The 14,395-nt window shown below is 51.5% G+C and overlaps 1 protein-coding gene across 4 annotated transcripts in view; it reads left to right on the top strand.

The window, feature by feature from the left end:
• dock5 (dedicator of cytokinesis 5) overlaps positions 1–14,395 on the top strand; it is a 204,412-nt gene that overhangs the window by 159,724 nt on the left and 30,293 nt on the right. For all 4 annotated transcript variants that reach the window (XM_059963635.1, XM_059963641.1, XM_059963616.1 and 1 more), the window contains exons 35-39: positions 5,195–5,351; positions 8,831–8,871; positions 9,911–10,001; positions 12,773–12,892; positions 13,369–13,458. In XM_059963635.1, the coding sequence (XP_059819618.1) occupies positions 5,195–5,351; positions 8,831–8,871; positions 9,911–10,001; positions 12,773–12,892; positions 13,369–13,458 (499 nt within the window). The remainder of the gene's footprint in view (positions 1–5,194; positions 5,352–8,830; positions 8,872–9,910; positions 10,002–12,772; positions 12,893–13,368; positions 13,459–14,395) is intronic.

Genomic DNA, 14,395 nt, shown 5'->3' on the forward strand with positions numbered 1-14,395 from the left:
GTCTGCTCCACCATTTAGTCACAGCTAATTTATTTTCCCTCTCAACCCTATTCTCCTGTCTTCTCCCTGTCGCCTTTGATCCCCTGACTAATCAAGAACCTATCAACCTCTGTTTCCACTATACCCAATGACTTCACCTCCACAGTCGTCTGTGGCAGTGAATTCCACAGCTTCACCACAATCTGGCTAAAGAAATTCTTCCGCGTCTCTGTTCTAAAGGGACGTCCCTCTTGTCTGAGGCTGTGTCCTCTGGTCCCAGACTCCCCCACTATAGGAAACATCCTCTCCTCGTCCACTCTATCTGTGTCCTCTGGTCCTAGACTCCCCCACTATAGGAAACATCCTCTCCACATCCACTCTAACTGTGTCCTCTGGTCCTAGACTCCCCCACTACAGGAAACATCCTCTCCACATCCACTCTGTATGTATCCTCTGGTCCTAGACTCCCCCACTATAGGAAACGTCCTCTCCACATCCACTCTGTCTGTGTCCTCTGGTCCTAGACTCCCCCACTATAGGAAACATCCTCTCCACATCCACTCTATCTGTGTCCTCTGGTCCTAGACTCCCCCACTACAGGAAACATCCTCTCCACATCCACTCTGTATGTATCCTCTGGTCCTAGACTCCCCCACTACAGGAAACATCCTCTCCACATCCACTCTGTCAGTGTCCTCTGGTCCTAGACTCCCCCACTATAGGAAACATCCTCTCCACATCCACTCTATCTGTGTCCTCTGGTCCTAGACTCCCCCTGACAGGAAACATTCTCTCCACATCCACTCTATCTGTGTCCTCTGGTCCTAGACTCCCCCACTACAGGAAACATCCTCTCCACATCCACTCTGTCAGTGTCCTCTGGTCCTAGACTCCCCCACTATAGGAAACATCCTCTCCACATCCACTCTATCTGTGTCCTCTGGTCCTAGACTCCCCCACTACAGGAAACATCCTCTCCACGTCCACTCTATCTGTGTCCTCTGGTCCTAGACTCCCCCACTACAGGAAACATCCTCTCCACTTCCAGTTTATCTGTGTCCTCAGGTCCTAGACTCCCCCACTACAGGAAACATCCTCTCCACATCCACTCTGTATGTATCCTCTGGTCCTAGACTCCCCCACTATAGGAAACATCCTCTCCACATCCACTCTATCTGCGTCCTCTGGTCCTAGACTCCCCCACTACAGGAAACATCCTCTCCACATCCAGTCTATCTGTGTCCTCTGGTCCTAGACTCCCCCACTATAGGAAACATCCTCTCCACGTCCACTCTGTCTGTGTCCTCTGGTCCTAGACTCCCCTACTATAGGAAACATCCTCTCCACATCCACTCTATCTGTGTCCTCTGGCCCTAGACTCCCCCACTATAGGTAATATCCTCTCCACATCCACTCTATCTGTGTCCTCTGGTCCTAGACTCCCCCACTATAGGAAACATCCTCTCCACATCCACTCTGTCTGTGTCCTCTGGTCCTAGACTCCCCCACTATAGGAAACATCCTCTCCACATCCACTCTATCTGTGTCCTCTGGTCCTAGACTCCCCCACTATAGGAAACATCCTCTCCACATCCACTCTGTCTGTGTCCTCTGGTCCTAGACTCCCCCACTACAGGAAACATCCTCTCCACATCCACTCTATCTGTGCCCTCTGGTCCTAGACTCCCCCACTACAGGAAACATCTTCTCTTCATCCACTCTGTCCATGTCCTCTGGTCCTAGTCTCCCCCACTATAGGAAACATCCTCTCCACATCCACTCTGTCCGTGTCCTCTGGTCCTAGTCTCCTCCACTATAGGAAACATCCTCTCCACATCCACTCTGTCTGTGTCCTCTGGTCCTGGACTCCCCCACTACAGGAAACATCCTCTCCACATCCACTCTATCTGTGTCCTCTGGTCCTGGACTCCCCCACTATAGGAAACATCCTCTCCACATCCACTCTGTCTGTGTCCTCTGGTCCTGGACTCCCCACTACAGGAAACATCCTCTCCACATCCACTCTGTCTGTGTCCTCTGGTCCTGGACTCCCCCACTACAGGAAACATCCTCTCCACATCCACTCTATCTGTGTCCTCTGGTCCTAGACTCCCCCACTATAGGAAACATCCTCTCCACATCCACTCTATCTGTGTCCTCTGGTCCTAGACTCCCCCACTATAGGAAACATCCTCTCCACATCCACTCTGTCTGTGTCCTCTGGTCCTAGACTCCCCCACTATAGGAAACATCCTCTCCACATCCACTCTGTCTGTGTCCTCTGGTCCTAGACTCCCCCACTATAGGAAACATCCTCTCCACATCCACTCTATGTCGGCCTTTCAATTTTCAATAGGTTTCCATGAGATCCCTTTCCCCCGTTCTTCTAAGCTCCAGCCTATCCCCTAGGCCTGCCAGTTTTACACACCTCTGTTATGGGGAAAAGTTGCCTATTATCCACACTATCTATTCCCTTCATGAATTTATTTCCGGTCTCCTCCCCCCATGGAAAACAAACGCAGATGATTTGGTTTCTCTCCATAACTGTGCCATTCCATCCCAGTCATTCTCAAACGCAAGAGGCTGTGCAGATGCTGGAAAGCCAGAGTAGCACATGCAAACCGCCGGAGACCAAGACCCTTCATCGGGACTGGAAAGGAAGGGGGACGCAAAGGAATAAGAAGGTGGGAGTGAGGGGGAGGAGCTACAAGATGGCAGGTGACAGGTGAGACCAGGTGAGCGGGAAGGGGATGAAGGGAGAAGCTGGGAGGTGATAGGTGGAAAAGGTAAAGGGCTAAAGAAGAAGGAATCTGACAGGGAAGATGGAAATCCAGATGAAGGTTCTCAGCCCAAACATCAGCTGTTTATTCCTCTCCGTAGATGTCTCCTGACTTGCTGATTTCCTCCAGAATTTGCTATGTGTTTTCCCAGAGAGTGCCCCTTACTGGGGTAACATACTGCACCCTCTCCTTATTACTTTCCAGAAAATGGAGACTATATTAACAGACAGAAAGATGAGCACGGATGAAAACAGAATTCTGCTGTGCCTATCCTGACCTATGGAAGTGAATGCTGGAGCTTTTCCCCAGCAATGGAGAAGAGACCAGAAGCAGCTGAACTATGGCTCTACAGGAGCATGTTAAAAATATCCTGGACCACACACACATCAGATGAAGAAGCTGTCAGAAGAGCCCAAGCAGTTAGATCACTCGTACCAACAATAAGAGAATAACAGCTCAGATTCCTAGGACACATCATGCGGAAAGATGAGCTAGAGAAATTACAGATCGAGGGGAGCAAAGCTAAAGGAAGACCTCAGCTTATGCACATCAAAAGCCAGGCCAGGTGGCTACACATCGAGGAAATGGAAGTCATCCAAAGAACAAGGGACAGATCTGTATGGAAAACCATGGTCACCAACGTCCGCGTCGGATATGGTACTTAGACAGATTACAGTGAGGTGACTAGAACTACACTCCATTTGGGGTCTAACCAATGCTTTCTAACCATAAGCTTCCTGCGTATGCGTATGCACACTTCCTGCGTATGCGTATGCACACTTCCTGCGTTTGCATCCTAAGCCCCAGGTGATGAAGGCACATAAATATCCATTAGGGTTCACCATCTCATCCCCCAGCTTCACGGGGAGCCACGGTAGCTTAGTGATCAGTGTGGCATGTCAGAGTTCAATTCCGCCATCCTCTATAAGCAAGTTTGTACGTTCCTTAGCAACGCTCAAATGCTGGAGGAACTCAGCAGGCCAGCAAACAGTAAACAGTCGACGTTTCGGGCCGAGGTGCTTCATCAGGACTTTGTATGTTCCACCCCTTGTGCCCGTGGGTTTCCTCCGGGTGCTCTGGTTTCCTCCCACAATCCAAAGGCGTACCGGTGTGTAGTTAGTTGGTCATTGTAAATTGTCCTGTGATTAGGCGAGGGTTAAATCGGTGGGTTACTGGATGGCATGGCTCAAAGTGGAAGTTTTGAATCGTTTCAGTAGTTTCAAAGGGACATTTAATTTCAGGGAAATGTATAGAATACACATCCTGAAATTATTCTTCTTCACAAACATCCACAAAAAGAGAAGCGCCCCAAAGATTGAACAACAGTTAAAATGTAGAACCCCAACAACCCCTCCCAGCTCCTCCCACCAGCAAAAAGCATTGCCCCCCCCCCCACCGAGCGCTCGAGCGTGCAGCAAAGCATCAATAAAGACGCGGTACCCCAAAGACTCCTCGTTCACCCGGTATTCGACATACCACAGGCTCCCTTTCTCCCTAATAAGGGAAAAAGAGGCATCTCCGTTTCACAGCGAGAGGGGAGACTTAAACTACTCGCCCGTTTGTGGTGTTAAAGGTCTGTTGCGTCGCTTTTTCCGAGCTCTGTGACCAAAGAACTCAGGTCTCTGGGCACACGGCCAGCAGCTGGCTCTCTGCTTACGATCTTCCGTCTCCCATGACCCATCAGGGCCAACAGCAGCCTTGAGTTCGCCCGCCTCCAGAGCCACGAAAATCCGGCACCCTGGGGGCCCGCTAGTCCTCCAGGCCACGTCCTTGGCATATGAAAAGCAGCCGGTCGTGAGGCCCCGAGAGCGGGTCCCATCTCCACAAAGCACCGAAGTGAGAGTGTCACTCCAGGTCAGGGTCTCCAAAAGAACCTTGAAAAGGGAAAAGGAAGAGATGTCAAACATAGAAATAGAGCTGTTTCCAAAGATGCAAGCAAAGGAGTCACCGTTAGGCGCCATCGTCCTCCTAATTGTATCTCTAGACGGGATAGAGAAGGTGGTTTTTGGCACTCTCAGTTAGTCCGGGCTGTGAGTACCGAATTGAAAACTTTACATTGCAGTTGAACGGGGCTTGCTTTCAGCCCACCCTGCTGTAGGCAAGAGCGTTAAGCGGGAAAGAGTGCAGCACAGATGTTGTCAGCACCCTAGGGACTCGGTTATAGGGTGGGGTTGGGCCAGATGTTGCCTGGGAAGGGATGTTTCGGTTATGCAGAGAGACTGGAACATCCTGGTTCATTTTCCTCCGAGAGCAGGAGGCTGAGGGGTGACCTTATAAAGGTGTGTAAAATCATGAGGGGCAAAGACAGGGTGAATTCACACAGCCAGGGAAGCAAAGCTAGGGGGCTGATCTTTCTTACGCCCCCTGGGTCCATGGCTCCAGCCCCTCCCTCAGAGGATCAACTGCTGAGGTAACCCGGTTCCTTTTGCTGCCAGTCTGTTGGAGCACTGCCGAAAGCACAAGTACCTGGCGGCGTCGGGAGAAGCCTTCGTCCTGCTGGTGACCAGCCTGCTGGAGAACCTGCTCGACTACAGGACCATCATGCACGATGAAAGCAAAGAGAACCAGATGAGCTGCACCGTCAACGTGCTGGTGAGTGTGAACGTGCCGGTGAGTGTGAACGTGCCGGTGAGTGTGAACGTGCCGGTGAGTGTGAACGTGCCGGTGAGTGTGAACGTGCCGGTGAGTGTGAACATGCAGTGAATGTGAACCTGCTGGTGAGTGTGAACGTGCCGGTGAGTGTGAACATGCAGTGAATGTGAATGTGCCGGTGAGTGTGAACGTGCCGGTGAGTGTGAACATGCCGGTGAGTGTGAACGTGCCGGTGAGTGTGAACATGCCGGTGAGTGTGAACATGCCGGTGAGTGTGAATGTGCCAGTGAGTGTGAACATGCCGGTGAGTGTGAACGTGCTGGTGAGTGTGAACATGCAGTGAATGTGAACCTGCTGGTGAGTGTGAATGTGCCAGTGAGTGTGAAAATGCAGTGAATGTGAACCTGCTGGTGAGTGTGAATGTGCCAGTGATTGTGAACGTGAACCTGCTGGTGAGTGTGAACGTGCCAGTGAGTGTGAACCTCCTGGTGAGTGTGAACGTGCCGGTGAGTGTGAATGTGCCAGTGATTGTGAACGTGCAGTGAATGTGAACCTGCTGGTGAGTGTGAACGTGCCAGTGAGTGTGAACGTGCCGGTGAGTGTGAACCTCCTGGTGAGTGTGAACGTGCCGGTGAGTGTGAATGTGCCAGTGATTGTGAACGTGCAGTGAATGTGAACCTGCTGGTGAGTGTGAACGTGCCAGTGAGTGTGAACCTGCTGTTGAGTGTTAACGTGCCGGTGAGTGTGAACCTCCTGGTGAGTGTGAACGTGCCGGTGAGTGTGAATGTGCCAGTGATTGTGAACGTGCAGTGAATGTGAACCTGCTGGTGAGTGTGAACGTGCCAGGGAGTGTGAACCTGCTGTTGAGTGTTAACGTGCCGGTGAGTGTGAACCTCCTGGTGAGTGTGAGCGTGCTAGTGAGTGTGAATGTGCCGGTGAGTGTGAACGTGCCGGTGAGTGTGAACCTGCTGGTGAGTGTGAACGTGCCAGTGAGTGTGAACCTGCTGTTGAGTGTTAACGTGCCGGTGAGTGTGAATGTGCCAGTGATTGTGAACCTGCTGTTGAGTGTTAACGTGCCGGTGAGTGTGAACCTGCTGGTGAGTGTGAACGTGCCAGTGAGTGTGAACCTGCTGTTGAGTGTTAACGTGCCGGTGAGTGTGAACCTCCTGGTGAGTGTGAACGTGCCAGTGAGTGTGAACGTGCCGGTGAGTGTGAACGTGCCGGTGAGTGTGAACCTGCTGGTGAGTGTGAACGTGCCAGTGAGTGTGAACCTGCTGTTGAGTGTTAACGTGCCAGTGAGTGTGAATGTGCCAGTGATTGTGAACGTGCAGTGAATGTGAACCTGCTGTTGAGTGTGAACGTGCCAGTGAGTGTGAACCTGCTGGTGAGTGTGAGCGTGCTAGTGAGTGTGAATGTGCCAGTGATTGTGAACGTGCAGTGAATGTGAACCTGCTGTTGAGTGTGAACGTGCCAGTGAGTGTGAACCTGCTGTTGAGTGTTAACGTGCCGGTGAGTGTGAACCTCCTGGTGAGTGTGAGCGTGCTGGTGAATGTGAACCTCCTGGTGAGTGTGAGCGTGCTGGTGAGTGTGAACCTCCTGGTGAGTGTGAACCTCCTGGTGAGTGTGAGCGTGCTGGTGAGTGTGAGCGTGCTAGTGAGTGTGAACCTCCTGGTGAGTGTGAGCGTGCTGGTGAGTGTGAGCGTGCTGGTGAGTGTGAACCTCCTGGTGAGTGTGAGCGTGCTGGTGAGTGTGAACCTCCTGGTGAGTGTGAACCTCCTGGTGAGTGTGAGCGTGCTAGTGAGTGTGAACCTCCTGGTGAGTGTGAACGTGCTGGTGAGTGTGAGCGTGCTAGTGAGTGTGAACCTCCTGGTGAGTGTGAGCGTGCTGGTGAGTGTGAGCGTGCTGGTGAGTGTGAACCTCCTGGTGAGTGTGAGCGTGCTGGTGAGTGTGAGCGTGCTAGTGAGTGTGAACCTCCTGGTGAGTGTGAACGTGCTGGTGAGTGTGAGCGTGCTAGTGAGTGTGAACCTCCTGGTGAGTGTGAGCGTGCTAGTGAGTGTGAACCTCCTGGTGAGTGTGAGCGTGCTAGTGAGCTCACTGTCAGTTCTGTGAGCGAAAAGGGCTAGAAGCACCTGTTCCGTGTTGTATTTCAATTAATCAATAAATCTAAACGGCTCTTAAAAGTCCATAACGTTTCTGCCTCCACCACATTCATGACACCTACCACTCTCTCTGTGAAAAAAGCAACTTGCTCCCCAAATCCCCTTTGAACCTGCCTCCTCTCACCTTAACTACGTGCCCTCTGGTGTTAGACATTTCAACTCTGGGGAAAAGATACTCCCTGTCCACTCTATCGAGTCCTCTCATAATCTTATGAACCTCTATCAGATCTCCCCTCAGCCTCCGGTACTCCAAGTTTCTCCAAACTCTGGTTGTCATTATTATCAAATGTATGGAGTGCAGAGGAAATCTTTGTTCCGTGTGCCATCCATACGGATCATATCGTTAATTAGCGCCGGGTAAACCAATAGCAATGCAGGATAAAGTGCAACAGTTACGGAGAAAGCTCGGTGCAGGTAGACAATAAGGTGCAAGCTCATAACAAGGTGGATTGTGAACTGGGAATGGATTGTTCTTGTCGTATGTATCTGACCCGTATCGGATCGATTGAGAGATGGTGGCAAGTGGCCAGCTGTCCATGAGGTGAATCGATTGGGCCTCCGATGCACAGAGGGCTGTCTTGTCACACAGTTGTTCGAGTGTACGTGCTTTTCGTTTTCAGCTGACCCGGTTTGTCTCTCTCACACAGTTACGTTGCCCAACGTGTGCCATTACTAACATAGAACATAGAGCATAGACATTACAGCACAGGAAGAGGAACAAATCAAAGACACCCACACACTGATCCCTCCTACCTACACCATGTCCACATACCCCTATCTTCCTTACACCCATGTGCCTATCCAAACGTCTCTTAAAAGCCTCGAATGTATTTGCCTCTACCCCACACCAGGCATCCACCACACTTTGAGTAAAAAACTTACCCCTCACATCTCCCTTGAACCTCCCCCCCTCACCTTCAATGCATGCCCTCTGATATTAGACATACCCACCCTGGGAAACAGATACTCCCTGTTCACTCTGTCTATGCCTCTCATAATTATAAACCTCTATTGGATCCTCGCCCGGCCTCTGCCACTCCGGAGAAAACAACCCGAGTTTATCTGGCCTCGCGTGCCCTCCGTCCCAGGCAGCATCCTGGTAAATGCATTCTGCGCCCTCTCCAAAGCCTCAAAATCCTTCCTATAGTGGGGCGACTCAATAATCCACGACTGAGTAATAAGGTTTTTAATCCTATTACACCCGTTGTCATTCTGACTCCACGCCTGCGTTGACGGTATCGGGTACAGTGAAAAGTTCTTTCATACAGATGACTGTTGTTCACCATTCTCTCTCTCTCTCTCTCTCCCCCCCACCCCCAGAATTTCTACAAGGAGAAGAAGCGGGAAGACATCTACATCAGGTAGGAAGGTTCTCATTCCTGGTGTTGACCATGTTTCCAGAAAGTTCCAGAAAGTGTACGGTGAAAATCCTTGTTTGCTTGAAGCTCACTGGGTGAATGGCAAGTACTCAGTGGCCACTTTATCAGATACAACTGTACGGCAGCATCCGCCCTTTCCAAATCAGCCTGCTGCTCAGCTGAGTGAAGTTATCCAAGCTGGTCTCTGAACCTGGTGGTGTGGCTCATTATATAAAAGACAAATGCCTCAAATATGTGATAAATGTAAAAGGTGCCGGAAACACTTGTCAGGTCGGGCAGCATCTGTGGAGAAGGAAACAGGTACTTCAAGACATTTCACTCTGGTTAGCTGGATGATGGAAAACTCAGCAGAGCGAGTACTAGACTCTGAGGACACAGGGGGCAAGCGAGTGGCCGAGGGGAGGGGTTACAGGTTCCGAGGAGTGGTTGTTAAGGGGGGGTAAGGGAAGGAGAGGTTGAGGTCAGTGGATCTGCAGAGAGCAAGCTGCAGCCCGATCATCATCCATCATCAGGGACCCCCGTCACCCAGGTCGTGCTCCTTTCTCGCTGCTGCCATCAGGAGGGAGGTACGGGAGCCTCAGGACTCGTACCACCAGGGTCAGAAACAGTTACTACCCCTCAACCATCAGGCTTCTGACTCAAAAGGGGATAACTTCACTCGCCCCATCATTGAAATGTTCCCACAATCAATGGACCCAATTTCATGGACTCTTCATCTCACGTTCTTGACATTTATCACTTATTTATTGACTATTTTTGTTTCTTTTGTATTTGTACAGTTTGTTGTTTTTTGCATTCTGGTTGAACACCCAAACTGGATGCAGTCTTTCATTGATCCTATTATGGTTGTAGGGTTTATTGAGTATGTCCCCAGGAGAATGAATTTCAGGGTTGTATAGTGTGATATGTATGTGCTTCAATAATACATTTACTTTGAACTTTGAGATGATGACAGGGACTGGACATGATAATTGGAAACGGTGTGCAGTGGGTTCACTTCTCTCTGTGCTGCTGCCGTCAGGTATCTGTACAAGCTGCGGGATCTGCATCGCGACTGTGAGAATTACACCGAGGCTGCCCACACATTGCTCCTCCACGCAGAGTTGCTCCAGGTAAGAACGAATTGAATTGAATCTTAACATCCTTCACGTGCACGAGGAGTCAAAATCTTTACATTACGTCTCCACCTAAATGTGCAGTCATAGCAACTTATAATAAATAGAACAGTCAGTGTAACATCGAAATGCACTCAGCTCGGCGTGAGTTAATCAGACGGAGGTGACAGAGTTGCCCGGATCCCTCAGAGAGAATCAGAATCACGTTTAATATCACTGATGTACATTGTGAAATTTGTTTCTTTGTGGCAGCAGGACAATGCAATACATCATAACAGCTGTAAATTACAATAAAAGTATGCAGTACGGTGCAGAAGTAGTGAATGTATAGCTAGGGTCCCTAAGACTTTTGCACAGTTCTATATTTGTCAACGAGGAGCTGAGAGCTAGTTTGTAAATCTGGCAGGAGCAAAGGATGTTGGGAATGAGAAACATGGAAAACCTACAGCACAATACAGGCCCTCCGGCCCACAAAGCTGTGCCGAACATGTCCCAACCTAGGCTTTACCCATTGCCCTCTATTTTTCTAAGCTCCATGTACCTATCCAAAAGTCTCTTAAAAGACCCTATTGTATCTGCCTCCACCACCGTTGCCGGCAGCCCATTCCACACGCTCACCACTCTCTGAGTAAGAAAACTTACCCCTGACATCTCCTCTGTACCTGCTCCCTAGCACCTTAAACATGTGTCCTCTTGCGGCAACCATTTCAGCCCACCCAGCCTGAGACACCAGGCAAGATCATTTAATTCCAAACAATTGGTTTGTTGATCATTACAGAATGTCCCTCTGGTTCTTCCTGCTCCCACCCCTCTCTCTTCCCCTTTCCCCAACCGTGATTCCCCTCTCCCTGTCCCCCTTCCCGCTCTCGGTCCACAGCAGAGACCCGTATCGGAATCAGGTTATTGGCAACTTTCCTGTAGTTCTGGTCACTGATCTACAGGAACAATGTCCATGAGGTTGAAAGGGTGCAGAGGAGATTGACACGGGTGCTGGTGGTCTCAGGAACCTGAGATATAGGGAAAGGTTGAGTAGGTTAGGAGTTTATTCCCTGGGGTGTAGAATGAGAGGAGATTTGATACAAAATTATGAGAAGCCTCCGCATGAACGCCTGTGTTTTCTTCAGGTCCTCCATTTTCCTCCCCTAGTCCAAGGATGTACCAGGAGAGTTAACTGGTCGTTGTAAATTGTCCCGTGATTAGGTTAGGGGTGATCAGTTTTGCTGGGGGGTTGCTGGGGTTGACATTTAAAGGGTATGGGCCAAGTGCGACCAGCCAGGGGTCAACGTGGACAAAGCGGACAAAGGACCTGTGTCCATGGTTATACCTCAACAACCCTGTGGATCTCCGGAATTCCCTTCTCCCAAGGGCAACAGAATTTATGATCAAAGTACGTAAATGTCGACATGCACTACCCTGGGATACATTCTCTCGCAGGCATTCAAGGTAGAACAAAGAAATACAATAAAATCTGTTTTAAAAAACTACACACAAAGACTGACAAACAACCAGAAAACAAATTGTGTAAATAAGATTGAAAGAGCTCAGAGAAAATTTACAAGGACGTGGCCAAGTCTGGAGGATGTGAGGTAGAAGGAAAGCTTCAGTAGGTTAGGACTGTGTTCCCTGGATCATAGAAGACTGAGAGATTTGACAGAGGTATTTAAAATTACGAGGGGTATAGATAGGGTAAATGCAAGCAGGCTTTCTCCACTGAGGTTGGGTGGGACCACAACTAGAGGTCATGGGTAAGGGTGAAAGGTGAAGAGTTTGGGGGGAAACGAGGTGGGGGTGAGAGTGTGGAAGTTGCCAGCCAGTGCATGTGGTGCACGTGAGCTTGATTTCAGTGCTTAAGAGAAGTTTAGATCAGTACATGGATGGTAGGGGTATGGAAAGCTTATGGTCCCGGTATGTGGGCAGATTAAATGGTTCAGCACAGACTAGATGGGCTGAAGAGCCTGTTTCTGTGCTGTAGATTTCTATGACTGTATGACACTAATCAAAGTGAAAAAGAAGACAGACAAAAATATTTGTAAATAAATAATACTGAGAAGATGAGTTGTAGAGTCCTTGAAGGTGAGTCCTCAGGTTGTGCATCGGTCCGGAGCTGAGGTGAGTGAAGTTACCTGCGTTGGTTTAGGAGCCTGATGGTTGAACTGTTCTTGAACCTGGTGGTGTGGGACGTGAGGCTCCTGTACCTCCTTGCTGTTGTTAGCGGTGAGAAGAGAGGACAATCTGGATGGTGGGGTCCCTGATGATGGCTGCTCCTTATGGATGTGCTCAGTGGTGGGGAGGGTTTCGCCTGTGATGGACTGGACTGTATCCACCACTTCCTGTAGCCTTTTCCATTCTCGGTCTTTGGTGTTTCAATACCCGAAAATACTTTCAGCCGGAGGAAGAATATATTCCCGACGAGGGCCAATGTTCCCTCTAATTTTCTAACAGCTGCGCAGACCAACCATTCATCTGAGCAGCAAGTTTTTACACAGCCTGGGAACGGCACGGCACTTTAAAATGAACGTTATATAAAATAAAATTCCACCTGCGAGGCAACGAAGGCTCCGTGCACGAGAGCTTTTCGGTTACTGTGCGGTCGCGCACCTGCACAGCTCAGAGGGAGCGGTAGTGAGGCGTGTGGGATCACCAGGTGATTGGATTGCAGCTCAGCCAGGATCTGGTGGTTGAAGGACAGGCTAGAGGGGCTGAATGGCCTACTCACGGACGCCATAACGATCCCTCAGCTCAGCCTTGCTGTGCTCTCTCGCCCACAGTGGTCCGACCAGCCCTGCGCTGCTCACCTCATCCACAGGGAGGACTACCAGGCCCTGACCAACCGTGAGCTGAAGGAGAAGCTGTACCAGGAGATCATCCACTACTTCGACAGGGGCAAGGTCAGTGCTCGGGAAGTCCCTCGCTTCCAGGGTTGGCGCTTAGCGTTTGGGGCAGTCCTCGCTCCAGGACCTACTTGCTGTGACCCCTGACACCTGGTGCCCCCTTGATATACCACACCCCAGTCTGACCCCACACAGTAACCCCGTGACGTATCTTTGTTGACCTGGGACCTGTTTGCTGGTGTGGGGGGGAGGTTGGTGTTTGTAGCCAGCAGCCGGGGTGCCCGAGGGACTGAGGACCCTGAGACTGACCATTGCCGGACACTGGGTGTGGGGAGGCCAAGAGTGGGCAGCACAGAAGTGGACCACATGACCCGTGACCCAATGTGTGACTGTTGACCTGCTGTGTGACCTCTGACCCTATGTGTGACTGTTGACCTGCTGTGTGACCTCTGACCCGGTGTATGACCCCAGCAGTGAAGGGCAGGGCATTGGGGCCAAGACCACTGACCCCTGTTCATTGGCTCCGCTTGCAGATGTGGGAGAGTGCCATCAGGCTGAGCAAGGAGCTCGCCGCCATGTACGAGAACGAGGTCTTCGAATATGAGGAGCTGAGCCACCTCCTGGTGAGTTGAGGGGGGGCCGACAGGACGGGGCGAGGGGAGGGACCCGGGGAAGATGTAGCGGATGAGGAGAGGGAACCTGGGAGGAGGTAGCAGACGAGGAGAGGGAACCGGGGAGGAGGTAGCGGACGAGGAGAGGGAACCGGGGAGGAGGTAGCGGATGAGGAGAGGGAACCGGGGAGACAGAACCGGGAGGAGGTAGCGGACGAGGAGAGGGAACCGGGGAGGAGGTAGCGGACGAGGAGAGGGAACCGGGGAGGAGGTAGCGGACGAGGAGAGGGAACCGGGGAGGAGGTAGCGGATGAGGAGAGGGAACCGGGGAGACAGAACCGGGGAGGAGGTAGTGGACGAGGAGAGGGAACCGGGGAGGAGGTAGCGGACGAGGAGAGGGAACCGGGGAGGAGGTAGTGGACGAGGAGAGGGAACCGGGGAAGATGTAGCGGATGAGGAGAGGGAACCGGGGAGGAGGTAGTGGACGAGGAGAGGGAACCGGGGAGGAGGTAGCGGATGAGGAGAGGGAACCGGGGAGGAGGTAGCGGACGAGGAGAGGGAACCGGGGAGGAGGTAGCGGACGAGGAGAGGGAACCGGGGAAGAGGTAGCAGATGAGGAGAGGGAACCGGGGAGGAGGTAGCGGATGAGGAGAGGGAACCGGGGAGACAGAACCAGGGAGGAGGTAGCTGACGAGGAGAGGGAACCGGGGAGGAGGTAGCGGATGAGGAGAGGGAACCGGGGAGGAGGTAGCGGATGAGGAGAGGGAACCGGGGAGACAGAACCTGGGAGGAGGTAGCGGACGAGGAGAGGGAACCGGGGAGGAGGTAGCAGATAAGGAGAGGGAACCAGGGAGGAGGTAGCAGACGAGGAGAGGGAACCTGGGAGACAGAACCTGGGAGGAGGTAGCGGACGAGGAGAGGGAACCGGGGAGGAGGTAGCGGACGAGGA

Source organism: Hypanus sabinus, chromosome 1 (genome assembly GCF_030144855.1).
Source record: "Hypanus sabinus isolate sHypSab1 chromosome 1, sHypSab1.hap1, whole genome shotgun sequence".
Lineage (NCBI taxonomy): Eukaryota > Metazoa > Chordata > Chondrichthyes > Myliobatiformes > Dasyatidae > Hypanus > Hypanus sabinus.